Here is a 17,223-nt window from a genome sequence, read left to right as displayed (position 1 = left end):
CAACAGGAGAACAAGTAGAGGAAGCAATGCAATTTAGCAGTGGTGCCAATGCAAGGTCCCAAAGGCCATACAGGACCAGCCACACCTCAACAGACCCAGTGAAAAGTGCTCAGGGACGAAACTAGACCAATCTCCAAGACAGACCCAGACCCCAAGAGAGTGTTCAGACCCAAGGCCTACTATTCCACCCCAGAAAGAAACTTCAGCTTCCTCTGGACCCAGGACCATCTGCATTAGGAAAGAAGAAGGGAAGCACTGAAAGCTTGAGCTTCTCTTTTTTCCTAGAAAAGACTGAGTTAACCTAAGAGAGAATGATTGCAGCATATACAGTGCTTACTCCACCCCATACTTGCAAGCATATTTTTATTTTAATTTTATGGCTCAATGATTGTCCTAGGGTCACACAGCCAGATCTGGGTAAAGCCAAGATTTGAATCCAGACAGTACAGCTAAAGAGGCTGTCAGACCTGGAAGAGCCTGGGATTAATTAGCACACTTAACCTTTTCCTTCCTGATAGGCAGCATGATGGGGGCGGGGGGGTGGGCTCTCAAAGAAGTTTAGATCAATTACAGAAAATTAAGGGGCCACAAACACAGATTTTTGCACAACCCGAGTGTGCTACATTTGGACCCCAGGAAATGGAGGTTTAGAAAGTTGCCCACGATTACACAATTAGGAAGAGAGTGTGTGCCGCCCTGCAATGCTAAAAGGAGGCCTCTGGGAAGCTTGCTTTATAATAAATCCTTCTTAAGCAAATATCACCTCCTCTATTTCCTACATATTATGAATAATGATGGCTAATATGTTTAGCCTTTACATTATGCTAAGCGCTCACACACATATATCATTCCTGCAACACCTTTCTTAGGAAGGGATTGTTACTGTCCGCATTTTGCAAATGAGGCAACAAAGGCTCAAAGATGACAAGTGACTTTGAAAGGTCTCACAGCCAAGAAGAGGCAGACCCAATTCTTGATCCAAAGTTAGGCTGACTTGAGGGCACACTATGACAGCCATGCTCATCTCCCTTCCAGGATGCCAAGGACAGGGCCTGGAAAAGGTCATTAAGTCATTGACAGAGTGATTACAGGAACTACTGCTCAGACACGAAAGCCGGAAACCTCTCCACCCAGCTTCTTCCTCTTACACCAGCAGCCTTGTCTTGTTGTAGTGAAAATACTTCCCCAAGTAGCCTTGGCCATGAGAAGCAGAAAAAGCCTTGCCCATGGATCTCACTTCAGACTCCAACACCCATCAGAGAATGGAATGGTGGCCAGTCTAGGAGACCACGGGAGGCACACTTTGCCCCCAGTGATGCCCAACCCTACCCGCCTGGCTCCTTCACCTCCCTGCTCCTGGCTGCTGGCACTGCTCCTTGTCCTCTGGGGTGAGTAGGATCTGGGACAGAACAGGATCCAGCCCTGGCTGATCCCACAGAGAGGTGCCAGGAGGGGCTTGACCCCACCAAGATGGAGGGGGAGGGAGGAGCTGAGAACTTTCCTGATCCCAGCAGAGTGCAGACCAAGTGTTGAGAGAAGCAGAACTTCTTGGGCAGCACAGGGATGTTAAGCTCCCAGGCTCTGGGCTCATACCGCCGGGTTCTGGCTCAGACACTTGTATGCCTATCTACAAAGAACTGCTCTTTGGGGCCTTTCTCTAGGGGTACTGTATTAAATATAAAAATGGTGAGGCTCAGCCCAGGACCAGCTGCATAATTTGCCCAGCCCTGTGAAAAATGAAAGTGCAGGTCCTTTGTTCAAAAAGTATTAAGAATTTTAAGACAGCAACAGTAGAGCATTAAGGCAAGCATGAGGCCCGTCTAAGCTTTGGGCCCTGTGCAATGATACAAATCAAACGTCCATGAGCCAAAATGAGACTAATCCTAGGACCCACCTCTTTGTTTGGAGGATTCAATGAGATAATGCCTATAAATACCTGGCACGATGTAAAGATTTAATAACTGTTGGCTATTATTATCATACCCACGTCTCCTCTAAGTCAGGATCAGGCTGATTTAGCTCCTGAGTTTTGGGCCTTCTGGGTACAACTCACCCTCTGACCCCAGAACCCTCTGATCCACCAGACAAGATGCATGGCTATCAGTGGGCTCATTCCACCACCTGCCCATGTGGGTCTCTGCCCCAAGCCCTACTGAGATCTAGATTCTGTTCATCACACCTAGGGTCCGCCAGAATTGTCACCCCCAAGAGAGGCCCCAGTGGGACCCTGGTGTGGAGTCAGACCTGGATGTTCCCTCGTTCACTGGCTGTGACTTGGGGCACCACTTCTCTTCTTCCAGCTGGTTTTCTCGAGGAAAATGTGAATCATAATTCTTCTTAACTCGTTTCACAAAGACTTTTGTGTGTCCATTACATGTTAGGCACTAGGTTAGGAAATCATATATCTAAACTAACCAGGATAAAATATATTCAAAATATTTTTGAAAAATATTGATTTCTATCATGCTTCCAAAAGGGAACCCCTCAACAGGAATCATGAAGAACCAGAGCATGCAGATGGGAAATGGGTGGAAAGGAATCCCAGAGCTGTGGGAAAGGGACTGGTCCAGCTCTACAGCCAAGGTAGAGACAAAGCACCGAGGACATTTCCCAAAGTCCATGTGACAATATAGAAGGAGAATCAAGAAAGGGAGAGAGAGAGGGGTGTGGGGCACAGGGCCTTATTCCAGGCTCCAGTTTCCTCCCTGCTATTTCACTTTCCCAGACTCACCCCAACTGGGATAAGAATCATGAGACTTTCTGAGTCCTCATCTCCTCCCACTGCCTCTTCTCCATTAGTTCTCCCTTTCTCATCACACACAGAAGCTTCATCTTCATAAATTTTTTAACAGCTTTATTGAGGTATAATTGACATAAATAAACTGTACATATTTAAGGTGTACAATTTGACAAGTTTTGTGGGCATTGGACATTTCACACTTGTGAACTTATCACCAAGATAATCAAGATGAGGAATACATCAAACACCCATAAAAGTTTCCTTGTGACTCATCCTTTCCACTCCTCCTCCTCCCCAGGCATCAGCTTATCTTCTTCCCATCACTATACAGTAGTTTGCATTTTCTAGAACTTTATACAACAAACATCATACAGTATATACTCCTGTTTGCCTGGCTTGTTTTACTCATTGTAATTATTCTGAGATTCATTCATATTGTTGCACATACCAATAGTCATTTCTTTTCATTTCTAGCTACTGTATGGATAAACCACAGTTTTTTTTTCACTAACCTATTGACAGACATTTGGGTTGTTCACAGTTTGGGGCTACTACAAATAAAGCATCTATGAACATTCATATAAAAGTCTTTGTGTGGACATATGATTTCATTTCTCTTGGGAAAATACCTAAGAATAAAATGACTGGATCATATGGTAGGTGATTGTTTAACTTTTTAAGACACTGCCAAAGTGTTTTCCAAAGTTGTTGTACCACTTTACATTTTCATCATCAATGTAGGAGGATAACATTTCCCCCACATCCTTGCCAACACTTGGTATGGTCAGCCTTTTCAATTTTAGTCGTTCTAAAAGCTGTGTAGTGATATCTGATTGTAGTTTTAATTTGCGTTTCCCTAATGTGTAATGATGTTGAATATCTTTCACGTGCATTTTTTTTTTGATGAGGGTCTGTTCAACTCCCATTTTAAAATTGTGTTTCTTATTATTGAGTTTTGAGAATTCTTTGTATATTCTGGTTACAAACCTTTTATCAGATGTATGCTTTGCAAAGATTTGCTCCTACTCTGGGGCTTGTCTTTTCTTCTTTCACAAGTGTCTTTTGAACTCCTTTTAAGAGTTCTTAATTTTTATTTATCAATTTGTTCTTTGATCGATCAAGATTTTGGTGTTGTATCTAAATATATGGTAGAATTCACCAGTGAAGCTATCTGGACTTGGAGTTTTCTTTGTGGGAAGATTTTTAAAACAAATTAAATGTTTTAAATAGATAGAAACATCTATCTCTTCTTGAGGTAGCTTTGGTAGTTTGTGATTTTCAAGAAATTTGTTTGTGTTGTCAAGTATATATAGCCATGAAACTTGTTAATAACAATGCCTAATTATCCTTGTAATATCTGTAAAATCTGTACTGATGTCACTTCTCTCATTCCTGATACCTATCTATGGCTCTCACATTCTCTCTTTCTCTTTCTCTCACTCTCCTTCTCTCCTTGTTCAGAAGGGCTAGAGATGTATTAGTTTTAATGATCTTCTCAAAGATTTTATTCTTGTTGATTTTCTCTACTGTTTTTGGTTTTCTACTTTATTGATTTTCACTCAGATCTTTGTGGTTTCCTTTCTTTTATTTACTTTTGATTTAATTTGCTCTTTTTTTCTATTTTAAGATGAAACTATGGTCATTCATTTAAGTTTTTTCTTCTTTCCTAAATAAGCATTTAACGCTAAAATATCCACCAGCTTAAGCAGCATGCCACAAATTTTAATGTTGTTTTCGTTTTCATTCAGCTCAAAATACTTCCTAATTTCCCTTTTATTTTGTCTTTGACTCGTGTGTTATTTAGTTTTCAAACATCTGCAGTTTTCCAGGCATCTGTCTGTTACTGATTCTACTAATTTAATTCCACTGTGGTCAAAGTTCATGCTTTTCATGACTTGAATTCTTTTAAATTTATTGAGACTTTTTTATGACTCAGAACTCTATCTGAGTCATAAAAAAGAGCATATCTGATATGCTCTATCTTTGTAAATGTTCCTTGTACAATTGAAAGTAACTGTATATCCTGCTATTTGGAGATATAATTTTCTGTAAATATCAATTAGACTAAGTTGTTGATAGTATTTTTAAATCTTCTGTATTCTTTCTGATTTTCTGCCTGCTTGTTCTTTCAACTATCGAAATAAGGATATTGAAATCTCAGACTGTAACTGTGGATTTGTCTGTTTCTCCCTGCAGTTCTGTTGGTTTTTGTTTCATATACTTTCAAGTTCTGTTATTAGGTGCATAAATGTTTGGGGGTTTTATGTCTTCTTGATTATTTTACCCCTTTATCATTATCAAATGGCATTCTTTATTCCTGGAGATATTTTTTGCTCCAAAATCTACTTTATCTGATATTAATATAGCCACTCCAGCTTTTGATTAGTGTTAGTATGATATATCATTTTCCCATCATTCTTCTTTTAACATATTTGCACCTTTATATTTAAACTGGAGTTCTTGTAGGCAACATGTAGTTGGATATTACTTTTTTGTCCAATCTGACAATCTCTAACTTTTACTGGGAACATTTAGAACATTTACATTTAAAGTAATTTTTGATATGATTAGGTCTAAATCTATTACTTTCCTATTTGTTCTACTTGTTCTTTGTTCTCTTTTTCCTCTTTTTCTGTTTTCATTTGGTAATTTAATATTTTTATAATGCTATTTTCTCTCCTTTATTTGCTTATTAGCTATAACTTTATTTTGAAGTTTAGTGGTTGTTTTAGGGTTTATAATATACCTCTTTAATTTATCAACATCTACCTTAAGTGATAGCATACCATTTCACATATAGTATAAGAACCTTATGATGGTATACTAACATTCTCCCCACACCAGCCTTTATTCTATTATTGCCTTAACTTTACTTACACATGCATTATAAGCCTCACAATAGAACGTTACTATATTTTATTATTTTGGGACCTTGCTTTCTAGATTTGCTAGGTGGGACCAGAGCACTTCTCTCTAGGTAGAGTACTCCCTTCTGTGTAGTCTACCCATTGCCCTGTCGATCATGAGATTTTCCAGTTTTACAGGTGGGAGCAGGCATTATTCTCAGCCCTGTGCTGAGTGATGGGCACAGTTTAGCACATTCATGTGAGGAAACTACCTGAGGCCAGGGGAAGAACCACTAGAAAGAATTAGAGAGAACAAGGTCTGACTGACTCAAATAGTAGTATTTGGGGTGGGTGTTTGCTGAACTTCCTGGAACTAAGGACAAACAAAATTCCTAGGATTGAATGTGGGGTGTCACTTGGTCACAGCTGTGAGGCAGTTCTTAGTGGCTAATGGCACATGCCTAGCTGAAGATGGGGGGAAATGAATTTAGAATTCCACAACCCTTCCCCAGATCCTGTTAGAAGGGAATGTTTGCTTCATTCTACTCCCCGACCTCACTCCTAACTGAGAAACACCGCAATACAAACTTAAGTCTTGGAATGAAACCAAGTTATTCCCAAGGCCTGATGGAAGCACAAATGAAGGGAAACTCGGGGCACAAAGCTGATGACCTTGTAGTAAGCAGAATCTGAGGCAGTTGATCTGAGTCCAAATCCTGGCCATGACACCTACTGAATGCATGGTTCCCCTCAGGTTTCTGCACCTCTCTGAGCATTAGTTTTCTCTCAGAAATGGAGAACCTCACAGAGCTCTTGGAGGGAGTACCTGAGTTGCTGTTCATAACCCAGGTGTAGAAGAACTTCCATGGGAGGGCTTGGCCTTCCTTCTCTGTGCCCAGTCTCAAGCCAAACTCAATAGTTCAACCTATCTTCTTCTTATAAGGTCACCAGTTATAGTGGGTTAGGACCCACCTATGTGACCTAATTTTGACTTAATCACCTATTTAAAGACCCTATCTCCAAATGGAATCTCATTCTGAGGTACTGGGAGTTAGGACTTCAGTATAGGAATTTGTGGGGGAGGCAAAATTCAGCCCAGTTAGCAGTGATCCTGGGAAAGCTACCTAACTCTTTCTGGGTTCTCAATGTCTTCTACTGTAAGATGGGGATGATGCTGCCAACCTCTAAGGAGTGTTGGAGGAATAAATGAGATAATACATGCATTGCCTGGCACATGGTGAGCACTCAAGTGCCATCTATTACTCATAAGTAATCCATTTAATAGCCCTGCTCGCTCTCTCTCTCCAGCCAGCTGCCTCATCTCTTTTACTTCCCTCTCCAACAACACGCCTCAAGTGTTCTAAGCAACTGTTCTTGACCAGCTGATGGCTGGTTTATGTTAAGTTTGCCTCTTAGGGCTCCAAGTCCCTCCAGCCCAGCACAAGGCCTTTCTTCCTCTGTTGCAGGAGCTTCTGAGCAGAGCAAGGGGGGTAAGTGGCAGGTGCTGCAGCCTGAGGGCCCCATGCTGGTGGCAGAAGGTGAGACACTCTTGCTGAGGTGTACAGTAGTCGGCTCCTGCACTGATGACATGATAAAATGGGTCAAGGTGAGCAACCAGGACCAGCAGGAAATTTATAACTTCAAACATGGCTTCTTCCCCGGGGTGATGCCCATGATCCAGAAGACACTGGAACCACTTAACTGCGATTATTCCATCTATATCCACAATGTCACCACGAAACATGCTGGAACCTACCGCTGTGTGAGGCTTGATGGCTTGAGTGAGCACTCAGAAAAGAAGCTGGATGAGGGCACCTCCGTGCTTGTGAAGAGTGAGTATCAGGTCCTGCAGGTCATAGCATTCTGCTCTGATCTATCTCCCTGCATCAGTCACCTTTATCCACAATCATGCTGCACACACAAAATCTCAGTGGCATATAACAATTAGTATGTCTCACTCACACATTTACAGGCAGCTGGGGTGGTTCTGTTCTACATGTCTCATTCCAGGGCCCAGACTGGCCAGAGTACATATTTCTCATGGAGATGGCAGAAGCACAAGAGGGCAAGTCCCAACACCCTAAGCACATTTCAAGCTTCTACTCATATATGTCTGCTAACAGCCCATTGGCTAAAGCAAGTCACATGGCTAAGGTCAAAGTTAAGAGACAAGGAAGTGTACCTGACCACCATGAATCCACAGCAAGAGTATGGATGTGCCACATTATCAGAGGAGAGTCAAGAACTGGGGCTGATCATTTAATCCCCAAGTAACCAGTCATACTATCTATAAGTCCACCATTGGTGACCTGGACACCCAAATCCTGGGTCTGTCATTCAGTAGAAATGTGTTCTTAAATTAGTCACTTCAGCTCTATCTCCTTCAAGTGCTTAACTTGCAAAATAGGCAACATAATTCCTACTTCAAGGGATATTCAGGTGATGAAATAGAAGAATTGATATTTGTGAAACCCCCGTAAACCGTTGACATGGAGGGTATCCATGTACGTGTGTTGAGGTGGGGGGGATTCATTTTAACTTAATGCAAGCATTTCAGGAAGTCTTCTCTGACTCCTTCCAAGCTTCTCTTAGTCCTGCAGTCCTCTGGGTTTCCAACCTTAGGGGGATTTTCTGGACCATCTCCACCCCCAGACTGAAAACTTCTCCAAGGCAGGGCATTTGTGGGTCTTAGCAAGCTTCCTTTTCCCCAATCCTAGCGTCAGCACATAGTAGGTACTGAGAATTCCTTTACTGAGTGAATCAATTAGTGAATAACAAGAGAATGTGGGAGGGAGTGACTGAGTGAAGAAAACAGGGGAAGGAAAGGGAGGGTAGATATGAGGGAGGAAATGACTGGACTGTGGAGGGAGAGAGGGAACAACAAAGTCCTCTCTTTGGCTGCAGGAGCTGGGGACCCAGAGCCAGACCTCTGGATCATCCAACCCCAGGAGTTGGTGTTGGCAACCACTGGAGACACTGTCTTCCTGAACTGCACGGTGCTTGGAGATGGTCCCCCTGGACCCATCAGGTGGTTTCGGGGAGCTGGTCTGAACCGGGAGGCCATTTACAACTTTAGAGGCATCTCCTACCCCAATGTGACAGCGGTCCAGGCCTCCAACAATGATTTCAGCATTCTTCTGCATGGCATCTCCACTGAGTATGCAGGCACTTACTACTGTGTAAAGTTTCAGAGGAAACCCAACAGGCAATACCTATCTGGACAGGGCACCAGGCTGAGAGTCAAAGGTGAGACAGGTGGTTTAGGAGATGTTGGGGGAGAAGGGGAGGTGGTCCACAAGGAAAATTTCATCATGTCCCAAACAAGCTAGCTCTTCTTAGCCTCAAGGCCTTTACATAAGCTATTCCCTCTGCCTGGAATGCTTTCTCCTTTTCTACGGAGAACTTCTACTCATCCTTCAAGGCCCAGCACAAATAGCCCCTCCTCTGTGAAATCTTCTCCTTCTCCCAGGCAGAGTTAATTTATTCCCATTCTGGGCTCCACAGAACTTGTTATAGGCTGTTAATGATTCAACAAACATCTATTGCATGCCTGTTGACAACTCTACACTGTACTAGGCGCTGCAGACACTGCAATGAAGAGAGCATTGTCCCTACCCCAGAGAGGCTCATGCAGGTCTAACTAGTCCTTCATAGTTAAAGGGCTTGAATTCTAGCCCCCATCCCAGGCAGAAACTGGCAGACTCATCTCAGGGACCCCAGCTCCTAACACAGGGACTCAAGAAGTGGAGTGATAGAAAGAAAGAGGAGTGTGAGACCATTTCTCTCCCTTGCAGCAAAGCACACTTCTCTCCAAGAGTCAGAATTCACCAATGAACGTGCAGCCAAGGTATTTCCATCAGGTGAGTGTACCTATCTCCAGTGGCATTAACCAGGCTCCCACAGGTAAGTGGGGCCAGAGATGGCTTGGCCATGGGAAGGGTGCAGTCCCAGACTTCTAGGACCCTTCTGCCACTAAGACAGTTCCCAGGACTCCATCTCAGCTGCAGAACCGGAACCCAGAGAACTACATTAAAGCTCAATCAAAGGAAGGACTTTCTAACAGTTAGTGCTAACTGTTCAGTGGGCAGTCTTGCTTACGAGGTGGTGAGCTCCCCGTGATTCAGAGCAAGGCTGCACTATGAAGCTGTGCATAACGGTGCTGAAGAACATGGCTTTGTAGCCAGGCTTCCTGGATTGAGCCCCTTTCTAGCTGTGGGATTATGGACAGGTTGCCTTACTCCTTGAATCTCTGGTGCCCTGCTCTGTGATCTAGGGGGAAGAAGGGAGATAAGAAACAGAGAACCTACCTCGAGGGGTTATGTACAGATCCAATGGGGCCACATGTGTCAAGTGTCCAGAACTGTGCCTGTCACGTCACCTCAAGGTACACTCAAGGGCACTTGATAACTGAGGTGAACTTGGAATAGAGGTGACCAGGTTAGCGTCCCTGATGCTCAGCCCTGTTCCTGCCATTCTTGGGAGCCAAATCACTTGGTCCCATCACTACTATGACACATGTAGACCTGAGCAAATCACTTCCCCACTCTGGATCTGTCTCCTTATCTATACAGGCTGGATTGCTATCCTACCTTGCAAGATTAGTTGAGGATTATATAAGGCAATTAGGAAGTGCTTAGCTCAGGGCCTGGGACAGAGGAGCTGAGCAGTCTATAAGGAAAGCAATTTTCTATTGTTATCAGAGGTCAGAGATGCTGTCAAGATGATTAAAGGTACAGGTAGGATATTGGGCAAAGGCTCTTCGAGCCTGGGACAGGGGGATGGGAGGTCTTTGATCTCTTCCAGGGTAAAAAGGATGAGGCCCCAGAGGTTATACAGAAGCTTGACCCAACTTCACCATAGAGGCACTGAGGTGTGGGCTGTTGGGGGCTCAGCTGGGGTCCTACCTGAGCTTTCCTCTGTTTCCCCCAGGCCTCCTGTCTGTGCTCACTCTTGCGGTCCTGGGGCTGAAAGCAGTGACCTTGGCTGCACTCCTGCTGGCCCTGGCTGCCCACCGGAGGAACCCTTGACAAGAAGATGTCAAAAATTCAGGCCCAGGGCTTCCCTGGTGGCGCAGTGGTTGAGAATCTGCCTGCTAATGCAGGGGACACGGGTTCGAGCCCTGGTCTGGGAAGATCCCACATGCCGCGGAGCAACTAGGCCCGTGAGCCACAACTACTGAGCCTGCGCGTCTGGAGCCTGTGCTCCGCAACGAAAGGCAACGATAGTGAGGCCCGCGCACCCTGATGAAGAGTGGCCCCCACTTGCCACAGCTAGAGGAAGCCCTCGCACAGAAACGAAGACCCAACACAGCCAAAGATAAATAAATAAATAATAATTTAAAAATAAAAAAAAAAAACTTAAAAAAAAAAAAAAAATTCAGGCCCAGCAGAGCTGTGCTCATCTTGGCATGGGGCATGGGGTATGGATGACTGGTCAGCCCTAGAGTGGGTCCTCTAAGAGAGGGCCAGGGACTCCCCAATCATTCCTCTGCCTCCAATTCCAGCCTCCAGTTGCCCTCAGGCCTCATGACGAACTCCAGATTCCCTACACCTGATTTCCTTTCACCTGGCGAAATTCCCCATTTGGCACTGGGCTCCCCTCTGATTTGCCTTCCTCTCCTCAGCCTGTTCAAGCCCTCCTTGTCCTTCAAGGCCTTGCCCGGGTCTCTCCTCGAGGCCCTTGTTCCTGCTGCAGCCCCTTCTGGAGGGCTTGCCCCCTTGCTCCCCACTCCACATTTTCTCTTCCTTCAAGATGCAACTCAGAGTCCTTCCCAGAAGGTTTCCCTGAGTGTCTCTGAACCCAACCAGACCACCTGTGCCCCTCCATCTACGTCCTTCCTTCCTCCTTTCCTGCCTTCTTTCCTTCTCCACTGTGGCTGGCTTGGGTGGCTGTAACAGTTAGAATGCAGGTTTGGCAACTTTAACAAAACTCTTAAATAACAGTGGCTCAAATCAGAAGAAAGTTGGTTTCTCTAGTAATATTCCAGTATAAACCGGCCAGGCAATTCGGGACTCCCTGGTACTGAGACCCAGGATTCCTTGATCTTGTTGTTATCAGGTCCATATCCCAGGCAGAAAGACCAGGGAAAGAAGTAGTGAAGGGGAGAATGACACTTCCCTTCAAGGTCACAGCTGGGAATTTGTCCACTTCACCTCTAATTGTCTGGAATGTGGTCACATGGTCACACCTAGCTGCAAGGAAGGCTAGGAAATGTAGTCTTTATTCTAGCAAGGTGTGCCCAGCTAAAATCTGTCACTAGAGAATCAGAGAGTAAACATCAGTAGATAACCAGTGATCTCCACCTCTGTGGCATAGAGACAGTTTCTTACTTGTTCCGTGGGACACCTGAATTCAATTCCCAGATGAAATGGCATCTCTTTATACCTCCACCTCCACTAGGGCAGCATAATGGAGGGCAGTAGTTCTCAAGAAGAGAATACTTTGCCCCCCAGGGGGTATGTGGCAACGTCTAGAGACATTTTTGATTGTCACAACTTGGGGGGTACTATTGTCATCTAGTGGGTAGAGGTCAGGGATGCTGCTAATTATCCCATAATGCACAGGGCAGACCCCACAACTGAGAGTTATCTGGCCCAGAGTATCAGTAGTACCGAAGTTGAGAAGCCCTGGTGTAGGGGAAAGCATGCATTCCTTGGAGTCAGACATGCCCGATTTCTAATCCTGAAGCCCCCACTCCCTCCCTGTCCACCATTAGTAACAAATTGCACCTCTTGGAACATCGAGGACAATCACGTGGGCTCTCTGCACTGTATAAGAAGCAATTCAATTCAACGTCGACTGAGGGCTTACTATGTGCTATGTGCTCTGTGTACACTCAGTGCGTGCAAACTCCCTTTCCTCTTTCCACACAAACATTTATTAGCACCTATTAGGTGGGGAAGTGGATTAGTCTGGATGTTTTTCATCGTAACAAACAGAAAAGCAGCTGGAATAACACTAAGTCTAAGGGGCCATTAATTTAGTCTGAGTGTTTTGTGCCAGTTTCAGCATATCGATAACCAGTGTTGTGGTTGGACTGGCCCTTGTGGCTGGTATTATGAGTGCAAGATGCCCTTCAGTGATACCCATCAGGGAACTTTGAAGAAACAGAGGCTTATTACTTTACAAGACCTGGAAATTACACAGCATTCCTGGGGCCACACAGCGAGGTCACAGGGAAAGAGAAGGAGAGAAGAGAGAGAGAGAGACAGCACCTGGGGTTCTGTTTTATTGGGGCTGATGACTTTGTGGGCTCACTGTTTATTGGTAAATTTAAAACTTAAGAGTGGGAATTTAAAGCCCAGGAAGAGGGAAAAAACAAAAACAAAAAACTGGTAGCTCAAATGATCAGTTACCGAAAACAAACAAGATCTCTAAAACAAAGGAACCTCAGTGGGGGAAGATGGCCTGACTCTATCTAGCCGTGTGGCTGGCAATGTTTTTATTCAAGATAAACACATTGAAGGGGATGCCTCTTTGAAGTGGATGCCTCAGCAATCAAAACTTAAATCAGATAATCGCTTTACAAAAAGGAAAAAGAAACAAGTGTCAAGGTTTACACTGCACTGAGAATTGAATAAATCATTGAATTACCAGATATCAGAAGAAAGGGTAGATATAATAAATTGAATAATGTCTCCCACAAAAGATATCCAAGTCCTAATCCTTGGAACCTGTTAATGTTACCTCATACGGCAAAAAGGACTTTGCAGATGTGATTAAAGACCTATAAATGGAGCAGTGGTCCTGAATTATTCAGGTGGGCCCTAAATGCAATCACAAGTGCCCTGATGAGAGAGAAACAGAGGGAGATTCCACCCAGAAGAGGATGAGAAAGCAATGTGACCACAAAGGCAGAGATGGGAGTGATGCGGCCACAAGCTAAACAATGCTGGCAGCCACAAGAAGCTGGAAGAAGCAAGGAGCAGATTCTCCCCAGTGTCTCTGGAGGGAACATGGCCCCCTAACACCTTGATTTCAGCCCAGTGATACTGATTTCATACTCTGGCCTCCAGAAATAAGAGAGAATAAATTTCTGTTGTTTTATGCCATCAGATTTGTGGTAATGTGTTACAGCAGACATGGAAAACTAATAGCATGGAAATGGGCCTCTGAAATAACTGAAGGTGGTTGCCTTCTCTGCCCCTGAAAATCTCCTCACCTGACAGGGTCCTGCATAGTCTGGTCCCCGCAACACACTCCCCATCTTATCTCCCACCACCACCCTTTAAAGTGACTCCACTCTGGCACCCACGTGGGCCTTGGCCACACACATCCCCTAATTCAGCCAAGTCTCTACATAACTGTTTCCTTCAAGAAGACTCCCGAGATCACCCCCTCCACCACGACATCTTCCTCCTTCTCATTTCCCATTTGCAGCTTAAGTTTTCTTCTCAGCACTTACTGCTACGTGTAAATGTGAGTGCGTGTGTATTTATTTCCTTGATGATTATTAGTTGTCCCCACTAGAATTTGAGCTCACTGAGGGCAGGAACCTAACTTTTCACTATTGTAGCCCCTTACATTCCCTCATAAAAAGTAGCTGAAGGCTGACAACATGCCAGGCAGGTGATGGAAGGTGGAACTAGAGAGTGGGACCGGGGTAAGGCCAGATGGGAACAAAGGTGTGGATGAAATTGGAGGGGGCTGGGATGAAACTTGGGGAGGAAGTGGGCTTTGAAGGGTGGGGGAGCATGTAGTACTGGGAGTGGGGTTACGGGAGAAAGGGGTGGGGCTGGGTGGGTCAGGAGCGGGTGGTGGTGGATCTTCAAGGTTGGGGGGAGCCTGGAGCTGGCAGTGGTTGTGGGACTTGGGGGTGGAGGTGGGGTGGGGGGGGTGAGGTGGGCGGGGGGAGGGGCTGGAGGTAGGAAGGTGGTGGAGCCTTCAGCACCACCCCCCACCCAGTTTTGTTAAGGACATTTAGATAAATGTTATGAGAATGTAGTTTCAACTTCACACCCTCACATTCCCTTCTAATCAAATTGTGGCCCTAAATACCTCCAGTCAGATCATCTGGAGCTGCATCCAGAAACCAACCATGGAAGCACAGTCCTAGAGGCCAAAGAGAGACAGGATGGTGTAGTGGTTGGGAACACAAGGCTCATATCTGAGATGCCTGGATTCAAACTCATTTAGGAATCTAGGGTTCCCCATTTATAAAATGGAAATGATAATAGAACTCACTTCATAGAGTTGTCATGAGGATGAGTAAGTTAGTATATTTAAGGTTCTTTTAAGAGTGTCTGGGACATAGTAAGTGATTAATAAACATTAGCTATCAGGTAGTGTTACAGGGGAAGGATACCCAGAGGCCTCTGGAGGAGGGGCCAGGGATGCCCTGGCGTAAGAAAGGGTTTTCCCAGGGGCACAAAAGTGAAGAGGGGCGACAGCTGGAATCAGGGACTCAAATACCAGTTGAGGAGCTGGATCATGGGGAGCCGATCACCTCCAGACCTTTAAGCTGGGGCAAGTCATCAATCAGTTTCCAGGGTGGAAAGACCTTGCTTGTAGCTGAGCATGAGCATAGTGTAGAGTGAGCCCCCAGGCTCTTGGACTTTCTGGGAAGTTGGAGGGCATCTGGGGTGGACACAGCGATGAAGGGGGAAGGAACTGGGAACCAGGGCTGGTGCTGGATGTCCTGCAATGGAAAGGAGATAGTCGCACCACAAAAAACGGTCCTTCCTCCCACACATCCCACCAGGACCTAGTGCAGCTGAAAACCTGCTTTTAATAAAGTGAACCTAGACCCTAATTCATTTAACACATAAACTTAAAAGTATTTTTTTGCACAGTTTTGATATATACCAAATTTCCCAGGAATGCAACTGCTGTGTCCATCGAGGGAAGACTGAACTTTGTGTTGTTCATAATCTTACTGAGGCGCTTTTTTTAACCATTTTGAAAAATTACATCACCCACAGCAGCACACTAACAACAGTTTCATCAACCATAATACAGCCCTGTACATAGAGGCCAGCATCTAACTGCTTCATTTTGCTTTGTACAGTTCTTATACCTGAGGATTGAAATACAGATCATTTTATTCCAATTACTATCCTTTCTTTTCTCCAGTTAGGGCATGATATTGGTTTTCTCAGTGCATGTAGGTCAGTTTTATTATCTCTGGATTCCATTTAAGGCAGTAAAGTGTTGATACAAAATGTTTGTTATGAAAATGGGTCTGAGAAGGCTGTGAACACTGGGCTGGCCCACCTCCAACCTCCCACCTTGTATCATGTAGGCCCAGAGGCCCAGGGAGGGCAAGAGGCCTGCTCTCATCACCCAGCTTGTCCAGCAAGAGCCCAGCCCACAACAATAGTGAACACTAAAGGCAGCGGCTCTGTAGCCACCTCACTTCGAGACTGTATGTTTGTCGGTCTCTCATTTTTCCTAGCCACAAAGGCATCTGTTTTATGGAAAATGAAAATTTTTATTTATTGAAATCAGGTCGTATCCCACAGTCAGCTCAATACTCCTTGGGGGTCCAGGAACCTGCCCAGCATCCTTGTCCTCAGATTTTGATCCCTGCATTTCTCACCTGGATATGCAAACACACAAGGTTTCATTTATTCGCTCCTTTATTAATTCAGTAAAGAGTCAGTAAGTGATTGTTTAATGTCAGTGACTGCAGGTCATGGGAGATGAAATGACAGCTAACGTTTGCTGGGGCCTCACTAAGTATCAAACATTGCTCTCAGCCGTGCACATTGAATCCTCACACATCCCTCTGAAGTAGGAAATGTGAGGAGCTCCACTTTACACATAAGGAAATTGAAGCTTAGAGAGAGAATCTGCCCAAGATCACACAAGCAGTAACAGCTGGGCTTCAACTCCAGGCTGGGTCCAGAGCAGGTGCTCTTAAGCCATATTGTTCTGGAAACAGCCAGAGGCCCTGCTGTTCACAGGGATTGTGGTCCTTGGGGAGGGCAGACATTTAACATGGCACCAGAGGGCATACACTGGGGACTGTCTGACAGAGCCTGGGGAGGTAGCCTTGAGGAGGGGACACCTAAACTGAGACCAGAAGGCTGAGCAAGAGCAGACCAGGGGAAGAGGAAGAGAAGAGCATTTCAGGCAGGGTGGTGAGAGGCAAGAGGGCAAAGAAGCTGAGGACCTCTAAGACGGGATTGTGTCTGAGAGACCTGAAGAAAGTGAGGGAGCACCTTGCCCACCAGAGAGTGAAAGGCGCTCCAGGCAAAGGGAGCACAAAGGCTCCGATGCAAATACGCGTCTGGCACCTTCAAGGAACAGCAAGAAAGGAAGTGTGCCTGGAGCAGAGGAAATACTGAGAAGCCTAGGAGATGAGATGGAGAGCTGGCACATCTCACAGGGGTCTTGCAGGCCCTGAGACATTTTTTAAGCAGATTGAGATGGGGAGCCACGGAAGGGTTGGGAGACAAGAGTGACTTGTTCAAGGCTCTCTAATGTGAACAACAAGAAGGCAGGGACTTTGTTTTGCTCGCTGCTGATCCCCAGCCGTGGAAGAGCAACGGGCCCTTGATTCCACTCAGTAAATATTTGAACAAGTAAGTGAATGAACGACTGAATAAATTAATGAAATGAGGAAACGACTCAATGAATAATTGTGAAACTGACTCCTTTCGGGATCTTTCATCCCACAGGTACACAGCGGAAGAC

The 17,223-nt window shown here is 45.1% G+C and overlaps 1 protein-coding gene across 1 annotated transcript; it reads left to right on the top strand.

Moving 5' to 3' along the window:
* The first annotated feature begins 1,195 nt into the window (after positions 1-1,195).
* Positions 1,196-10,892, top strand: SIRPB2 (signal regulatory protein beta 2). The gene is made up of 5 exons (XM_059897332.1): positions 1,196-1,388; positions 7,053-7,418; positions 8,491-8,832; positions 9,381-9,446; positions 10,516-10,892. The coding sequence occupies exons 1-5, from the start codon at positions 1,202-1,204 to the stop codon at positions 10,611-10,613; spliced, it is 1,059 nt and encodes a 352-aa protein (XP_059753315.1). The 5' UTR covers positions 1,196-1,201; the 3' UTR covers positions 10,614-10,892.
* Positions 10,893-17,223: the final 6,331 nt, after the last annotated feature.

Source organism: Balaenoptera ricei, chromosome 15, assembly GCF_028023285.1.
Source record: "Balaenoptera ricei isolate mBalRic1 chromosome 15, mBalRic1.hap2, whole genome shotgun sequence".
Classification (NCBI taxonomy): domain Eukaryota; kingdom Metazoa; phylum Chordata; class Mammalia; order Artiodactyla; family Balaenopteridae; genus Balaenoptera; species Balaenoptera ricei.
This window is presented reverse-complemented; position numbering and strand designations above follow the sequence as displayed.